The 19,104-nt window shown below is 37.1% G+C and overlaps 1 protein-coding gene across 9 annotated transcripts in view; it reads right to left on the reverse strand.

Moving 5' to 3' along the window:
• Positions 1-19,104, reverse strand: part of LCLAT1 (lysocardiolipin acyltransferase 1) — a 253,581-nt gene that overhangs the window by 82,095 nt on the left and 152,382 nt on the right. For all 9 annotated transcript variants that reach the window (XR_003434105.1, XM_027113463.1, XM_027113464.1 and 6 more), the window contains 2 exons: positions 9,835-9,981; positions 3,706-3,822 (listed from right to left, as the gene is read on the reverse strand). Coding sequence is in view for 8 of the 9 variants with exons in the window: in XM_027113463.1 (XP_026969264.1) it covers positions 3,706-3,822; positions 9,835-9,981 (264 nt within the window). In the remaining variant the exon portion in view is untranslated. The remainder of the gene's footprint in view (positions 1-3,705; positions 3,823-9,834; positions 9,982-19,104) is intronic.

Consider the following 19,104-nt stretch of genomic DNA (forward strand, 5'->3'; position numbering starts at 1 on the left):
TGTATCCGCTGTGTGCTGTGCCTCCATTCTTTTTTCTGAGATCTCAGATCCTCTTTACTATCATTACACTGAATTCTTTGTCAGGTAGATTGCCTATCTTCTGGGGTTCTTCTGGGGTTTTATCTTGCCTATCTCCACTTCACTTGGTTGTTCTTCTGGGGTTTTTATCTTAGTCCTTCGTCTGGAACGTATTTCTCTGCCACCTCATTCTGTCTAACTTTTCTGTGTTTGTGGTCTCCATTCCTCAGGCTGCAGGACTGTAATTCTTCTTGGTTCTGGTTTCTGCCCCTGGTGAGTGAGGTTAGTCCAGGGGCTTCTGCACACTTCCCTGGTGTGTAGAGCTGGGTCTTGTCCCTCTGGAGGGCAGGGCCATGTCAAGGGGTATGTTTACAGGTGGCTGTTGGCTCAGGACAACTTTAGGCAACCTGTCTCCTGATGGGTGGGGCTCACCCTGTTGGTTGTTTGGCCTGTGGCATCCAATCACTGGAGCTTGCAGGCTGTTGGGTGGGGCCAGGTCTCAGTGCCAAAATGGCAGTCTCCAGGAGAACTCATGCTGATGAGTATTCCCTGGGGCATCCACCATCAGTGTCCTTGCCCACAGTGAGCCACAGCCAACCCCCCGTCTCCCCAGGAGACCCTCGAAGACCCACAGGTAGGTCTGGCCCAGGCTCTTACGGAGTCACCGCTTTGCCCTGGTCCCTGTGCCTGTGAAACCTTGTGTATGCCCTCAAAGAGTGGAGTCTCTGTTTCCTCCAGTCCTGTGGAGCTCTTGCACTCAAGCACTGCTGGCCTTCAAAGCCAAATGCTCCGGGGGCTCCTCCTCGTGATGCCATACCCCAGGCTGGGGAGCCTGACATAGGGCTCCCAACTCTCACTCCTGTGGGAGAACCTCTGTGATATAATTATTTTCCAGCCTGTGGGTCACCCACCTGGTGGGTATGGGATTAAATTATATCATGAAAGCACCCCTCCTACCACCTTGTGGCTTCTTCTTTGTCTTTGGGTGTAGAATATCTTTTTTGGTAGGTCTGAGTCTTTTTTGTTGATGGCTGTTCAGCAGTTAGTTATGATTTCGGTGTTTTAGTGAGAGGAGGTGAGCTCAAGTCCTTCTACTCTGCCATCTTGTCCTCATACATTTCTTCAGTAATTGGTTTTAATATGTGGTCTCCAGGCTTCCATTGGAATATTTATTTATAATGGCCATTTGTTTTAAGAGCAAGCTTCTTTTTCACTTAATTGATAAACAAAAGCAGATCCCAGAAAAGATCAGGAAGTTGTGCTGGGCCCTTTCTGAGTCTTAGGTTTCTTTCCTAAAATGATACTCTGACTAGATGACTGTGCCTGCTCTCCCTGTCGTCTCAGGCAGCATCATAACCACTTCCCTTGTGACTCCCATCCCTCCATGATCTGGCCATTTAGCCTCTTCTTTCTTTTAAAATATTTTCCTTGAAGAAAACCATCCAGCTCACTATTATTACAAAGGTGCTTTAACTAAAATCACACTATAAATATACGAGGCATCATATTACAGTAGAAAGAACACAGGTTTATTCAGTCAGACAAACCATGTTCCAATAACTTTGAGCTGATTCTTCAATTTCTGCTTCAGTTTTGCTCTACAAGTTAAATACTGGTAACTACCAGGACAGTTGTTGTGAGGGTTAACTGACCTTACACATACAGAACACTTAGCTTAATGCCTGGTACTTCGTAAATGCTCAGTAAACGTTAGCTGCTGTTACTATTATAATTATTGTCATCATATTTCTTGTTTCTATTATTATCATAGTGTATAGGACCCATTCTACTTTTCTAACTGAAGTAAATGGAGTCATCTAACTTTTTTTAGCTGAAGCAAATGAAGTCATCTGTGTTTCTTTCTTTACTGATACAGAGAAGGGGGAAAAATCAGTTGCCACTTCTGGCAGGAAAAATGACATACTGTAGTTGTTGACTAGTACTCTGAGTGATGACTAAGTAATACATGTTCCCCAAAGTTATAAATCAGTTTGCTACTAAAATATTTTCCAGATTTCAGAACAGAGAGCTCTGTAGTTATATCCTCATCCACTATAAAATAATCTCTCAACTATCCTGCCTGCAATTAAAAAGATCTTTATTAGCAAAAGATGTGTTCCAACAGCATGTTCCATGATGTCAGAAATACTTTTAAAGTAATCATTAAATACTATAAAATATCAGATTGTTAGAAAATAAAAAACATATTGTTGAATGAGAAGGGAGAGTCTAAATTGAATGCCACAGTAAGTGGTACCATGTTTTGGGGAAGAAAAACAAAAAAAACAAAAAGCAGCAGCATCCCTGTTTTAATGTCTTGGTACCCCCCTGTCCTATTGCATAGGCATAAAGAACTGTGTTCTCCATGAGCTTCTATGGGTAGATGGACACTCACTATTCATACACAATATGACCATAAAGCCCATGTTTCCATTTCATGTTAGTTATAACCACCGAATTCCAAAAGCAAGCCAAACTAACAGCGACAATATTTTTAGTTTACTATGTGAACGAATAGTAATGTGATTTTGGATTGACTATGCATTTCTTTTATATCATGAGTACTTAGTTGTAAAGATGCTTCGTTTTGGCAGGGTTCACTAAATGAGGTTATACTTTACATCTTAAAGTACATTAAACCCTAAGGGAACAATAGTGATGCCAATTAGGGTAAGAAGTAAGAAATTTATACCTTTTCTTATATAATGTTTCAAGGCCTTTCATGTTAGGCACAAGCAGTTTTATGACAACATAACAATTATCAAATGAAGGTGATAATTTGTCACAGATGTCACCTTTATACAATATGGTTTGCTAGAAATCAGAGTGGAGAGCAGAAACATGCAAACAAGATTTTTCTTCTGCTAGGTGACTCTGGGCTTTGACTTGTTCTTGTAAAATTAATAACACTTCAGTATGTTTCTGAATAGTTCCTTTTTCGTATATATCCATATGTCTGTTATCCATTTGTATATACATGTGTGTATGAATATATAAGTATTTACATATGCAGCTATAACAAAATGTCCAACTGTTTTTTTTTCATAAAAATATCAAAATGTAAACATTTAAATGGGTGTGATATGGTCAATGCAATCACCTTGGCTCCAGATGCCCTTCAACAGGCACGGCTCTAGAGGACGTGGGGGTGGGAAGGGGGTAGTGTGAGCCACAGAGTAGGAAGCAGAAGAACAAGGTTCCATCCGTGATCTATGAAAATTTATGAACAACCCTGGATGCCACTTCTAGTTAACAACAAAATACAGGTAGCAGTACTTGCCTTTCTACCAACCGGAATCACTTGTTGCAGTGAGTGGAATAATGAATGTAAAAATATTTTTTAAGCTATAAATAACTATATTATAAGTGATAAGATACTTTCAAGACAGTTTTGCTGCTTTGAGAAGCATTTAAAAATGGAATGATAGTCTAACTGTATGTATTATTTTCTGTCTATTCCAAAAAAGGAGAAAAAATGTTTTGTTTTTGACAAAGATTCTTTTATATTTCTAAAGAATACATAATAAAACATTTTAGTGCATGGGGTCAAGTTAGCATAAAAATACAGTGTCTCATTTCTTGAGATAAAGTATGAAAAAGTGCTTTGTAAATTCAACAGAGTTATATGTGAAGTTTAGCAATTTCTTCCACTTATATAAAAAAGTACACTTTGAGATGGGTGCTTACCTTCTCTTAGACGGTCTACTACAAAAGTAAAGCCTGTAGTCCTTGGATGTAAGACGTACTCATATTTCTGAAGTCCATTCTTTTCAGCAAATTCATTACTTCGAGCCGTGCTATTTTCTAAACAAAACAATAGGCCATTAGAAGCCATAAAATAAAGGAAGATAAGTGAGGTAAGGAAATGGTGCAGAATTTCTTTGATAAAAATGGCAGTTAATGTTTCTGTAATTAATATACTGAATCAAATGATAAGATAGAAATACTTTGGTAAATCCCTAACAAAGATCCCAGAGTTACCTACTTAATTGGAATTTCAGAAATTTTATAATAAGGTATTAATAGATGTTTTATAGCAGTTTATAAATTCATATTCAAATCCTTAAAATTCTTTAAGAGATTTCATAAAATAGTCAATATACAATGAAAACTGAAATACAAATAAAATACTAATAACTAAAATTTTCATAAAATAGTCGTTACATAATAAAAATTGAAATACTAAAATATAAAGATGAAATAAAGTAAAACTAAAATAGTAATAATACATAAGGATCTAGACATCCAGAAGAAATAACTAACAATTTGCCAAATAGATCACCATTTTTTTAACCCAATAATTTAGGGCTTCAGTGCAAAGTGAAGTATCTGCGTTGCTCAGGCACAGAGCACACTGACATTACTAACCAACACCACTCCACGACAGAATGGGCACATGATCAGCACACCATGTACAAACATCTGAACATGGTTTGGCTGAGTATAGTTACTGAGTCAAGTATATGTTCCAATTGTTGGCAAAATCTTCTTTTTCCATTCCATGAGGTAACTTTATAAGTTCCAAGAAGAACCAAACCCATTATTCAGCAATTACATTTGGAAAAAGTAAAGTGTTCAGAAATTTGGCCTTAGCTGCTGGGGGAGATCATGAAATACCTTCTGATGACAGCAGACGTTAGAACCTGCAATCCTCAGCGGCATCCTGAAATTTATAGACCATTCCAAGTCACCAGGAAAAAACCTATATGTAAAAATACTACTTTCCGTGGAGTAAATTTAAGACCACAGAATCCTCAAAATCTCAAAAAACTATAGATGGATTCCACGACACTAAAATATTCAAAAAACACTCCTATAAACTGAGTCAAAAAATTAAACAGATCTCCAGCAAGTCAAAAGTAAAAGCTCTAAACAAGAAAAGTAATAAGCTCCTCTCACATTCATTTGAGGGGAATATTCTGGGCATGGGACTACAGAACAGTATTTTATAGACAACTGGCAGGACCTTACATGCGATTGGGAATCCCAGAGACACCACAAAGAAGAGTAGTTAACTACTCTTCAGTTTGCTCTTCCAGTTGGTCACAGACTTGGGGGATCTGAAGACAAAACTGAAAGCTGTTGTAGAATGTGAATACAGGTGGAAGTAGTTCTAAAAGGCACAGGCACAATGTGGGAAGTAAGAAATAATCACAGATCAGAGATGCAGATTTTCCCCTCCATCCCCACGTTATCTACCCACCCCCAGACTATGATTATTAGGACTGACAGACTAGCACCCCACTTTCTCACCACAACCTCCTATCTCGTTAGCCTGCTCCCTGTAACACTCCAATGCCAGCACGCCTACCACTCCAGTGAGACTACGGGCTGCTCGGATGTTCTCAAACCAGCCAGGCATATTCCCACCTCAGAGTCTGTGCAATGGTTCTTCCCAGAATGCCTTCTACCCAGCCATCTGCATGATTTTCTGCTTTGTTCATTTAGTCTCTCCTTAAATAAGAACTTAAGGGGCCTCCTCAAACCACCTTATATAAAACAGCACCCTATGTCCCCATCTTTTATTACTCTCTCTCCCTCTCTCTCTCCTTATCTTGCTTTTCTGTACAGCATTTATGAATACCACACATATTTTTATTATTAGTTTTTAATCTGTTTTTCCTCATTAGAAAGTAAGCTTCATGAAAAGTCTCATGAAGAGACTTTTTTGTATATAAATCTCCAGGCACTCATATATCTATTAAATGAATAAGTTTTACATACAAGGGTGTTTAATTGCATGTAATATTATATAATTGTTAAAACCTAGAAAAGCTTTCCTTTCTTAAAACAAAACAGGAAATCATAATATACCAACTGTGATGGTTAATTTTATGTGTCAAACTGACTAGGCCAAAGTACCCAGATATTGGTCAAACGTTATTCTAGATGTTTCTGTGAAAGTGTTTTTTGATGAGATTAATATTTAAATCAGTAGACTCTGAGTAAAGCAGACTATCCTGCATAATGTGGGTGGGCCTCATCCAGTCAGTTGAAGGTCTTAAGAGAAAAAGACTAATCTCCTCAAGCAAGAAAGAATTCTGCCAGCAGACTGCCTTTGGACTCAAACTGCAACTCTTCCCTGGGGTCACAGCCTATTGACATACCCTGTATATTTCTGACTTGCCACCCTCCAGAATCCTTAATTTCTTTAAAATAAATTTGCCACCCCCCACCCATTATCTCTTTTTCTCTTCCTCTCTCTCTCTCTCCACACACACACACACACACACACACACACACACACACACACACACACACACGGTTCTGTTTTTCTGGACAACCTTGACTAATGATGTGAGAGAATACAAGAGTAAGTACAAAGAAAAGTGTAGTTCTGGTTTTCCAATTTTAAAATTACGTGTATGTGTGTACATATATATGCCTATGGATGTGTGTATGTATACGTGTATGTGTGTGTGCGCACATGCACGTGTGACCAAATGACCCAAAAACAATGGAACAAAATTAGAATAGTGCTTCTTTATGGGCAGTGGGATTAGAGTATTATTTGTGCTCCCTTCTATGTTTATAAATTTCCCCAAAATAACATATATTACTTGCATAAGCAAAAAAAAAGTTATAAACAACAATAATATATGAAAATAGAATATAAAGTTAATTTAAACGTACTAATTTGAAAATGTGCAAACAAGTTGGATTCACAACTTGAAGAGGATTATAAAACATTCTCTTTGGGCTTAAAAACCCAACTGTAAAGTTAACTGTGATGGCTAAAAACACCTTTGAGTTAACAGATACATTTTCAAACCAAAGGTATTTTGCTAGCCTACTTAAAAAAAAAAAAATCATATCCCAACTCAAAACTATTTGTAAAATACTGTTTAAAAAATTTTTTTTTAACTTCAAGATCAGTCTATTTATTTCCTCTATCTCGCAAATAGTCTGGCTTTTGCAAGTTGGCCTTAAAATGTAAATACTGTTTTAACTTTAAAAATATTCAACTACATTATGTAATAATAAGTACTCTGGACCCTGAAAATATTCAACTAGATGTTAAGTTCATCACCTAAAAAAGACACTTGAAAATACAGACTGAAAAGTTTTAAATATCTACTTTATAAACTCTGAAGGTCTAATGCATGAACATTTTAATACTAATGTACCAAAGTAACAGCAACCCATGAGCTTTTATCCCATTAGCGTTTAATTACTAAATAACTTCCACAGTTGCCACTCTTTAGTGTACATTTTGGCATTCACAAAATCTATCATTTCAGTAAATGACTTTCTATACTCTAACACAGATGATATTTCAATACTCAAATTTAAGTATTATACATTCTAAGGATTAAAAAATGTAAATATGGCTGTCTGTCCATTGAAATTTCCTAATGATAGTTCAGTTCTGGGAATCAATCAACTTACAACTTACAATATATTTTCAAACTTAAACAATATGCAGCCAATATTATACTCAGTATTACCTTCTGTGACCCAACTACTATTAGAATTTTAACTACAAAAATCAAACATATACAGTAAGTATAATTTAGTACATAATACTAGTATATAAAAATTGCCGTGCTTCATTTAGCTCAGTTCCAATCTGTCATACATTAGTCAAAGATCTCTTCCTTGGTATTAATGGTAAATGTTTCCCAAAATACTTTAATTTCCCTATTAACATATTACAGTTTAGTCACCCATTCACCTACTTAAGTAGTTGTGTAATTTGTATTTTCCATCTTGCACTCTTTTTGGGGGTACTGGGTTCCATAAATTACTATGTCCACAGAGTGAATTAGATTGTTCATTTACTTGTTCTCCTCTCAGGTTCTAAGGGTTGCCTTTCTTGGTAGCTCTTAGCTACCTCGATCTAGTATTGAGGATTTAGAAGACAAGTTCACAGGGATCTCTCCGTACTATCTGTGAGTTTTAGATTTCAGTTCTAACCTGCTTAAGTCTGTCTTCCCTGGTACAGCAGACGTTTATACATTGGGCCCTTCTCAAATTCTGCTGTATTCTTCTTAAAGTAACCAGGGTACTAAAGCTTTTGAATTTTGTTCTTTTGAATTGAAGGATTCTATAAAACTACTTCCTGTTGTAGCTTACTCCCTCCCCCACCAATATTCATCAACCAGAGCAGTTCTTCTCTCCGTCTTAGAAATCCTAGACTGCAATAGAAGGCTTCACCTGCAGAAATGACCTGTGGTTCAAAAAAGATGTGAAGCCCACTGATTTAGTAAGAATGAAAGACTGCATTTTGTTTTTAATCTTTTAAAGAATTCCTTGAGGGCTTCCCTGGTGGCGCAGTGGTTGAGAGTCCGCCTGCCGATGCAGGGGACACGGGTTCGTGCCCCGGTCTGGGAGGATCCCACGTGCCACGGAGCGGCTGGGCCCGTGAGCCATGGCCGCTGAGCCTGCGCGTCCGGAGCCTGTGCTCCGCAATGGGAGAGGCCACAACAGTGAGAGGCCTGCGTACCGCAAAAAAAAAAAAAAGAATTCCTTGAGATCCACTGGCATTCTTGGCCTGTGTAATTTGGTATCTGGGAAGATAGAGAAGTCCTAGATATATTCTCCTGTGTCGCTTCTACAACTCAACGATGGCTGAATTTTCTTTAGGAAAAGGACAAGGCCTTTCCAGCTTATATTAGAAATAAGGCTTTAAAAATACCAGGAAAGGGGCTTCCCTGGTGGTGCAGTGGTTAAGAATCTGCCTGCCAATGCAGGAGACACGAGTTCGAGCCCTGGTCCAGGAGGATCCCATATACCGCAGAGCAACTAAGCTCATGTGCCACAACTACTGAGGCCTGTGAGCCTGGAGCCTGTGCTCCGCAACAAGAGAAGCCACCACAATAAGCATGTGTGCCGCAACGAAGAGTGGCCCACACTCTCCACATCTAGAGAAGGCCTGCGCACACCAACGAAGACCCAACGCAGCCAAAAATAAGTAAAATAAATAAATTATTAAAAAACAGGAAAAAGGCAACATACTAACTTAAATCAACAAGTGAAACTGGTTACTATTAGATCCTTTCCTTTTTTAAAAAAAATTAATTACTTGATTTGTTTTTGGCTGTGTTGGGTCTTTGTTGCTGCGCACAGGCTTTCTCTAGTTGCGGTAAGCGGGGGCTACTCTTCATTGCGGTGCACAGGCTTCTCATTGCAGTGGCTTCTCTTGTTGTGGAGCACAGGCTCTAGGCGTGCAGGCTTCAATAGTTGTGGCACATGGGCTCAGCAGTTGTGGCTCGTGGGCTCTAGAGCGCAGGCTCAGTACTTGTGGCGCCACAGGCTTAGTTGCTCCGCAGCATGTGGGATCTTCCCGGACCAGGGCTCGAACCTGTGTCCCCTGCATTGGCAGGCGGATTCTTAACCACTGTACCACCAGGGAAGCCCAGATCCTTTTCTTATAAGAAAGAAGTTGAAAAAAAAGGGTCTAATGGATAAATACGGATCTTGGAAGAGGACAGTGAATAGATATTTTAAAACTAGGCTTTGTTCTTCTCTCTCAAGATTGTTTTGGCTACTTGAGGTTTTTTGTGGTTACGTACAAACTATATAAAGTAAAAGGCTGATATTTAAAGTATATACCGAGACTTAAAATATAAAGCTCTAAGATGGCAAGTATAAATAATACCTCTTGGAGTTGCCCATCATAAACTCTATGGGCTGGAAACCAGGAGTTCTGGGTTCTGATGTGCTGCTGACTAACTGAGTGACCCCAGGGATGGGCCAATAATCTTGTTGGTATTCAGTTGCTTCATCTGAGGACTGAGAAGTTTAGACTAGATAGCTAATTTTGGAGTTCCTTCATGTTTTAAAATTCTGTGATCCAAACAAAGGGTACCTTACCTGTGAGATCAGTCCCTTCTGGGAATATGAGGAGTTGAAGTGGTTCATGGATATCACAAAAATAATCAATCATGTCTTCAAAATGGCTCTTATCATCCTTCCATTTCCTATGAATGAAGATATAGGCCGCAGCCTGCATGGCCCAACCTAGAATCAATTTAACAAGTATTTATGTATAATTTTAATACCAATATCCACATATTTCTGAATATAATATTTCAGAGATTTGGAGTTTTACTATAAATTATTTACTTTCATAATAAGCATCTCATGATATACCTTAAATTCAGCACTGATCTTGGATTAAATAACAGATATACCAGAGAATATTCTTAAAGGAGTCTGTTAAATTCTGGAATTTGCAAAATTCTCAAAAACCTCTTTTCAAGCAAAACCTAGCTATTAAAATACCAAGGAGAAAAACTTCCTTACTATCTATCAGTAACTCACCCAAAGTTAACAATCCTAACTTAAACAGATACTTTAACCAAGTTACCTACAAGAGATATATGACTATGTGTTATCAGGCTTACAAAGCAGTAAGCACGGGATTGTTCTCAGGCCATGTATACAAGCATTGTCTTTACTATTTCCCTTTCTGTACTACTCGATCTCTAAATCCAATTGCTGTTTTCAATGTAATCTCTTCTTTAGAGTTATTTTAAAAAGAAAATACGCAATGACTACTAAACACATTAATTAGAGCATACGCTGTGATCACATTCCCTTTCTCTAAGGCGAATTCAACCTTGCTACTGAAGAGGCAGCTCTAGACGAGCCAGGTTTTTCCCAGCTGGCATCCCTCCCTGGCCAGAAATGACGAACTACTGTGGTAAATATCTGACTTAAGGCGGACAATGAATAGTCTATTCAATAGTCCATGAAGCATGAAACCCTTGGCCCATACACAGTAACTGTCTTGGCCAAATGTTCTCTCTCAGAAATTTTACCTGGGACCACGGAGAAAACAAGCTGGTATATATAAGACCAAATGGATGGACAAAAAAGGCAGATAACAGAGACAGTAGCACCTGAGGCAAAGTAAAGGTAGCACACTATAGTGAAGACCTAAACAACTGCTCTTGAGGCACATAAAGCTGATTGTGATCAAGAACAAAAGATAGTCTTCCACAATGGCTGGCCAGCCTTTGGGTTCACCTCTTGGATATCCCAGAAGAGTCCATCTCCCTTATTGTCATGTGTATCTTTACAGTATACTTTTACTAGTTCAGCTAGAGGGGATGAGTGGTAGTTTCTTAAAAACACAACTAAAATAATAGCTATTATCATTTAGTAAATACTGTAGTACCCTAAGAATATATAAAATTATCATTAAATCATGATTTTAAAATCTGTAGGACTTTATTTGGTTTGAATTAAGTCCAAACTAGAATACTGTATTCTACAAATATAAATAAGCATATTCCCAAATAATCCACACGTTAGTATAGGTCCTGCTGATAATGTGTCCAGTTGCTGCTCACCCACTCTATTTATTGTCAGTCATATCCGCCTGTACTGGAATTGATCCCGCACCTGCCCCCTCTTACATGTCTCCTCTTTTACCTGAGGACACCTACATCCACAGTGCAGTTTGTAGGCGGTATAACTCTGGAATGAAATTGCCTGGGTTAGAATCATAGTTCCACCATAAACCAGCTGTTCAGCTTTAAGCCTTTGTCCCTTATTGACCCCAAACGTAAAAATAAGCATAATGCTGCAACAGTATTTACCTGATAGGAGTTGTTGTAAGAAATAAATTAAGATTATTTAGCACAAAGTATTCAATAAGTAATAGTTATTGTCATTATGATTAAGAAGTTACAATAATACCAAGGATATTGCATCAAGGAACATAAAAATGTAACCAAAAAAGTTCCCATTCACAATTGCCCAGCCCTACGCTAGTGTTTTGGAAATTATAAACTCTATTTTATTATTTTAAAGCTCATGCTTAAAATTTTTTCACCTTTCTATTTTTACAAACATTTAAACTTAAATAATTCTATCAACTTTGAGTTAATAATCTTCCCCCAAACAAAAAATTATGCTTTCCTCTTGTCCCTCTTCCAAGATTTGTAGAAATCATCCAATAGTTCCTCCAAATTGCTATTATTATTACTACTAATATTCCTTATGCTTCACAGAACGATTTTAATTATTTAGACTTGACTCGGGTTAAGTCTGTTGGCTTCTCTTCTTATCATTGTTTCTTATATCCTATGTCCTTCTGTTAGTCCTCCTTAAGGACCTTGTTTCAAAAAAATGTTTGAGTTTTTGCATTTACGAAATGTTTTTTTGTTGTTGTTGTTCTCAATTTTGGAGGCTAGCTTGGCTTAAAACAGAACTTGAGATTTTAAATCATTTTCCCCTCGGAATTTCAAAGCTGTTTTTCCCACAATCTTCTTATAGAAGTCTGATATCAATCTGATTTCTGCAGATAATTTTTTTCCCCTCTGGAAGCTTTATTTTCTCTTTATCTTTGGTTTTGTGAGACTTCACCAGTATGCAACTTTTTCATTAATTCTGCTCAGCAGTTGGTACACTCTTCCAATATGAGTCTCTTTAACTTTGGGAATATTCCTTCCATTATTTAAGAAAACACTACTTTTTCTCTTCTTCATTCTCTCAGACTTTCTATTTAGAACTTCTCTTAGATAGATGTTAAAACTTCTGGTTTTGTCCTCTCATACTTTTTAATCTCCCTTCATTTGCTGCTGTGTTTAAGGAAAATCTTTTGGCTTAGTCATCTAACTCATTAATTTGATCTTTAGCTGTTTCTAGTCTACTAATTGAGTTTATTTCAGCAATCAACTGTTTAATTGTCAAATTTTATGGACAAATAGCAAAAACTATAATAAGCTATGACAAGTACAAAGAGGAGTAATTTTAAAAAAATGTTTATTGAATGGTTACTATATGCCTAATACTGTTCTAAGCATTTTTAATTAATTCAATTAGTTATCAAGACAACTTTATGAACTAGGTAAAATTATTATTCCTATCTTACGGATGAAGAAACTAAGGCACACTGAGAACTCAGAGAACTAGTAAGTGGTAAAATCAGGTTTCAAATGCAGGCAGTCTGGCTCCAAAGCTGATGTTTTTAACCACTGTACTAAACAGCCTCTTTGCAATACATACTTGAATCTCTCTAAGGGTATCAGTTAAACACAGTATAAATTCTCCTCAGAGAAATGTCTATTCCTCAGAGAGTTTATTCCTAGACTTTCTTTAAAGCTGTGTATTTTTCTCAAATGTTAATTCTGCATTGTCCTCATATTTGTAAAGGATGTTCTAGACTGAACAATACTGACAGGTTGAGTGTATTTCTCCATTCCAAGTGAGAATATCTGTTGCTCCCTTGGGGGGAGGGAGCAGTAGGAAAACCCATAGGGCTGTGTCATAAAACTTTTCAAATATTATGTATACGTTTCAGAAATCCCAGAAAGGGAAGTAAAATGACTAAATCAGTCAGCCTCTTGGACCTCTCCTCTGAAGATGTGATGATTCTTCCCCTTTGTGCTTTGCCTTTTCATGTTCCATTTATACATTATACATCACTAATGCTTTTGAATCTGTTTTACTCCCTTTAGCTTAAATGTTTTCTCCCTCTCATAAAAACCACAGGAAGACCTCGTGAGTCTTTTTCTTCTCATTTCATTGCCATCAGTACACATGTTATTCACGTTTAAAGCAATATCCAGATTTTTCTTTAACATTCTTGAGGTCCTCATACAGTTTTATGACATTTATTTCATAAGTCTATGGGCTGATAAATGACAGTGCAACTGATCCTGTCATTTGAAATTAGTCTATATAACTTGCCTGTTTTATACTTTTTCCATTGGAGGACATTCTGTCTATCACCTGAATTTCTCAGACAAGTACTGAGAGCCTGGCAGGTTTATAAAAATAGATTCTGTGGATGCTGGCATGGCTCTGTTACCACCATCTACTTTCAAAAATCCCATTTACGTTACCAGCACTGCATTCTCAAAGCAGAAAGGAGTAATCTCTAAGCATACTCTATTGTCCAGAGGTATTCCATAATTTTAGAACCTGGTTTTCCTTGGCTTAAATTTTCTTTTATCAAATTTTAGAGTTGGCTAGGAAAAAGGAAAACCCAACCAATTTACTTGAGTGTATTTTTAACATGCATTCTTTCTCCATAAAAAGTAAGCCATTTTCAGCATTTTCTTTTTCCTTTTTGTTTTTTTAAATTTAATTTTATTTATTTTTTATACAGCAGGTTCTTATTAGTTATCCATTTTATACATATTAGTGTATATATGTCAATCCCAGTCTCCCAATTCATCCCACCATCACCCCACCACTACTTTCCCCCCTTCGTGTCCGTATGTTTGTTCTCTACATCTGTGTCTCTATTTCTGCCTTGCAAACCGATTCATCTGTACCATTCTTCTAGATTCCACATATATGTGCTAATACACAACATACGTTTTTCTCTTTCTGACCTTACTTCACTCTGTATGACAGTCTCTAGGTCCATCCACGTCTCTAGAAATGACCCAATTTCATTCCTTTTTATGGCTGAGTAATATTCCATTGTATATATGTGCCACATCTTCTTTATCTATTCATCCTTTTTTCATTTTAGTGTAGATGAATATACAGTTAACCCCTGGTCAACATGGGGGTTAGGGGTGCCTACCCCCAAGCACAGCCTAAAATCCACTTATAACTTTACAATCATCCCCTCCATATCCATGGTTATGCATCCACGAATCAACCAACCACAAATTGTATGGTACTGTAGTACGTATTTATTGAAAAAAAACCCACAGGTAAATGGACCCATGCAGTTCAAACCTGTGTTCAAGGGTCAACTGTAGTTAAGAGAATCATAAAAATATCTATACTACTCACCTATTGTACTAAAAACTGAACTTCAAAAATAGATTAATTCATCATTGTTGTCCGGGTACTTATTAATTCATTACGGTATTTACTTTGGGACTATGAATGCAATACCAGAAACAAAAAGCAATGTGCAAGAGATAAAACAAACTGTTCTCTTCAACATATTTTCAATCCTGAATAGAGGGTGTGGATACAACCAAGGGAATGTTACCCATAGGCCTCTATTAAATGAAAATGAGTGATAATATGAACAGGTGCAAATTTTACATAAACTCGTATCACAACAATCATAAGCAAATACTATGTTTGCTGACTGTGTGGTTGTGCATAACAATGGTTATACAAATGAATCCAGAACAAGTAAATTCTATTTCTCAGAATTTCAACCTATGTCAGCATTTAGCAAAATGCTACACCAAGTTAGGGAAGCTCTGTCTTCTTTGAACTCACATTTGAAATTAGGTAATGCTCTCTATATCCCTCGTCTAAGATGATTAACTTACATGAGGCTCTGGCTTTTAAAAACATTGAGAGGAGGCAGATAATCAATTCTATGACTTTTTCCTGTAATAATCCTTTTAGAACATGCCTGTATCATTAGGTTTCAAATGTGCTTGTGCTGAAAATACAAGACAGAAATCACAGTATAAAATATGAGCAATTAAATAATATCCTAAAGGAAACTCAATTCTAAATATAATTTCAAATTTGAAAAACCACAAAATGGATAAAACCGCCCCTACTGCAAATTTCACTAGACTCCACAAAGAGATGATTATATCTACCTGCAGAGAGTAGAAAGTCTTGCTTGACACTGAGGAAATACCTATTTAATTGATGGCTTTTGGTTGGCAAGATGCAATTTCTTGGTTATGATTACAGTTTCGGGGTTTTACCCTATGGTGGAACCAAAAACCTGTTTTTCATACTATGTGAGATTTACCACTTAATCAATATTATAGATGAAGTGCCATCTGAGATATCTGTTCCTGTTGCACAACTGATTCCTAAGCTACGTATATTACTAGCTCTATACACTGAGAGAGGCAGTAGCCACCAGCATGTGGTTGGCAGAATAATGCCCCCACAAAAGATATCCACTTCCTAATTCCCAGAAGTGTGAATACATTACATGGCAAAGAAGAATTACGGTTGCTAATCTGCTGAATTTAAAATAGGGAGATTATCCTGGATTAGCCTGGGGGGCCCAGTGTAATCATAAAGGTCCTTAAAGGTGGAAGATGGAGGCAGGGAAAGACTCAGTGTCAGAGTGAGGCTATGTGAGGAGGACTCAGCTGGTTCTTGCTGGCCTTAAAGATGGAGGAAGGGAGGCAGAAGCCAAAGAATGTGGGTGACCGATAGAAACTGGAAATGTCAAGGAAACAGACTCTCCACAGGAGCCTAACAGAAAGGATTTGGTCCTGCAAATGCCTTGATTTTAGCCCAGTGAGCCCCACATCAGACTTCTGACCTCCAGAACTGTGAGATAATATGTGTGGTTTAAGGTGACTCCATTCATGGTACAAGCAGTAATAGAAAACTAATACAGAGCACAGTCAGTGCCCAGATCTTAGTTTCTAACACCTTTCTTTAATCAAAGGAACTAGGGTTCCTTAGGAAAATGCTGAGCCTAGGGCTGGGGCAGGGAAAAATACAAGAATCTTGTACCACCAGAAAATAAGAAAATGATTAAAAGAAAAAAAGAAATATGGGGACCCAAAAGGACGTAAGAGCCAACCTGCAAAAACTCCCAATGGCCAGAGCTGGAACAACTTCAGCAACAAAATAAATAACAATAGTACTGGATTATAACGCAAAGAATAAAATAAATATTGATAAGTTCATATTGGCATAATTAAATGACTGAGAAGGGACAAATCTTCACAGAATTGCAAATAAAATATGTAGATGCTCCCCACTCCAAGGACGTGAAGCTTAATTCCCCCTGCCCACAACCAGCCCTACCGAATAAAATACAGAGAGAGAGGAGAAAACATTAACTTTGTGGTGCAGAACCCTGGCAGACACCACCTTAACCAAATGATTACAATTAACATCACTCATGATAAGCCAGGTTGATATCATGAACCCTCCCGATGAGATGAGAAAGTCACTTCATATCCGTGGGGCTTTTTCCCAAAACCCAAAACTAATCATGAGAAAATGTCATGAAAAGCAAATGCAAAACAAACGCAAAATGAGGGACATTCTACAAAATATCTGACCAGTTCTCTTCAAAAGCACTAAAATAAAGACAGACTGCCACAGAATGGAGGAAGACTACAGAGACATGGTGACTTTAAAAAAAAAAAAGAGAGATCCTCAATTGGATCCCAGAACAGAAAAAGGACATTAGTGGAAACACTGGTGAAATCTAAATAAAGTCTGTAGTTTAGTTAATAGTATTGTACCCATGTTAATCTTTTGTTTTGACAAATGTTCCACAGCTGTGTAAGAGGTTAACATCAGGGGAAGATGGGTGAAAATAGGAAAATTTTCTGTAGTGTCTTTGCAAACATTCAATACATCTAAAATTATTCCATATAAAAAGGTATTTAAGAACATCTAATGTTAATGCAAACTACTGTTTAATTTAAAAATACATGAATAACAGCTATTTTGCATTCTAAAATCAAAGACCTAGGTGTTCTTACTTGGGATTCACTTACTATGCCGTTTATTTGATTGTAATAGTTGAAGATTATCAGTAACCACATTTCTAAGATATAGTTGGGACATTATTTTTATTGTGGAAGGACATGTTAAATCTTGGCTACATGATCTGTCCCTGCCTGGTATTCATTACACAATGACTCTCAGAAATATCTGACTTCAAGCATAAGGAAAATAATTCCCATAAGATTTAAGGACAAGAATAAACAAGGGAAAAAAGGCCACACTGGGTTTCGTAAACTCCCTTAACAATGACATATATAATAAATACAAGAGCTAATTCAATTTTTCCCCAGTATTACGATGCTGCCTTTCTCTTTAAAAATATCATTACAATTTATAGGTACTTATTTAGCCACAAGTGAAAGGAAAACTGAAGGCGCTAGAATCAAGTTATCTCTTGAAATTAAGGTTGAAAAACAAACTATAAAGTACATTGGGTCCATCTCTCCTATTTTTTTTACTATTATTGTAAAACACCCTTTTCAAAGTTGGCTCAAATTGATCATTTTAAGACTGTCTTTATTTGTGCTTCTCTACTAAATGCAAAGCGGACAGAAAACCCTAAAGCTCCCCCCAAATTCTTTTACTTCTTTCTCCTAAAATTGCCCTGTTATAAAAACATGGATTTTAGGTAGTTTTTATAATCTACTTATTAATTTAGGCAAAGAAATTCTTCAATTTTCAGTACAACTGAGGGTACTGAAAGGCCTAGAGTCAAAATATGCTTCCCAGCTCACATCTGGAATGCCTCGCAGCCTGCAGCAGTGCAGCTGAGGTATTAGAGATGGTGCACATCAACAGGATATCCAATTTAGGTAAACCACCGTAGTATAACTCCAGTAAGTAACTGACTGAATAACCTTAAAGCCCAGAACCATGTCTCCCAACCAAAGAATCTGTCAACTTCCACACAGCTCAGAACTTGAGCTTTGTTAAGAACTCAGCTAACACAGTCAAAACAAAAGCTTCGTTTAAGTTACTTAGATCTCAGTACAATCATAAAAAATTACTTAGTTCTCAATGTAGTTCTAGAAAGAAGTATAATCCTGGTATACTGCCTGGCATATGACTTAACTAAAATAAACCTTTGTTCCCAATGAGTTTCCCTCCCTCCCTGGCAAAAAGAAAAAAAAAAAGCATCAAACTCATCTCAGCCAAGCAACCCTGGCAACTGAAACTACAAAATCAACAACGACAAAAACTTATTTTTCAACTAGCAGTAGAAGAGCTAAGATGAAAATGATCTGTATGTATCTGAAAATACACAGAGTTGTATGTGACATCTAGCCATAGAAATAAAACATTTTAATATACTGTCTACTATATTTCTTCTGACAGTTTTCATAAAAATCTTAATTCACGATAGCCATTATAATAACATTTACTGAATGACTACATCAATCGTTGGATACTTTTCTTTACAGATTGGTGAAATGTGGGAAAGAAGCTGTATGGATCAGGATGCTTTGGGCTATAAATAACAGAATACCAATCCGAAAGTCATATAAACCCTCTGGGTGTATGTGTCTCACATAAAATGTAGTCTGGCCCCAAGGCTGGTTCAGAAGCCAGGCCCTCACATTCTATTTGGCCATCCTCTTGGATGCAAGATGATTGCAGGAGCTCCAAGTATGATGTACTCTCACAATAATGTCCCAAAGTAGGAAAGGAAAGGCATTGTCCCTTCATGAACCTCTTATTAAGGAGGAA

This window comes from Aethalodelphis obliquidens, unplaced genomic scaffold, assembly GCF_003676395.1.
Source record: "Aethalodelphis obliquidens isolate GAN/ISIS:26980383/991018 unplaced genomic scaffold, ASM367639v1 scaffold12, whole genome shotgun sequence".
Lineage (NCBI taxonomy): Eukaryota > Metazoa > Chordata > Mammalia > Artiodactyla > Delphinidae > Aethalodelphis > Aethalodelphis obliquidens.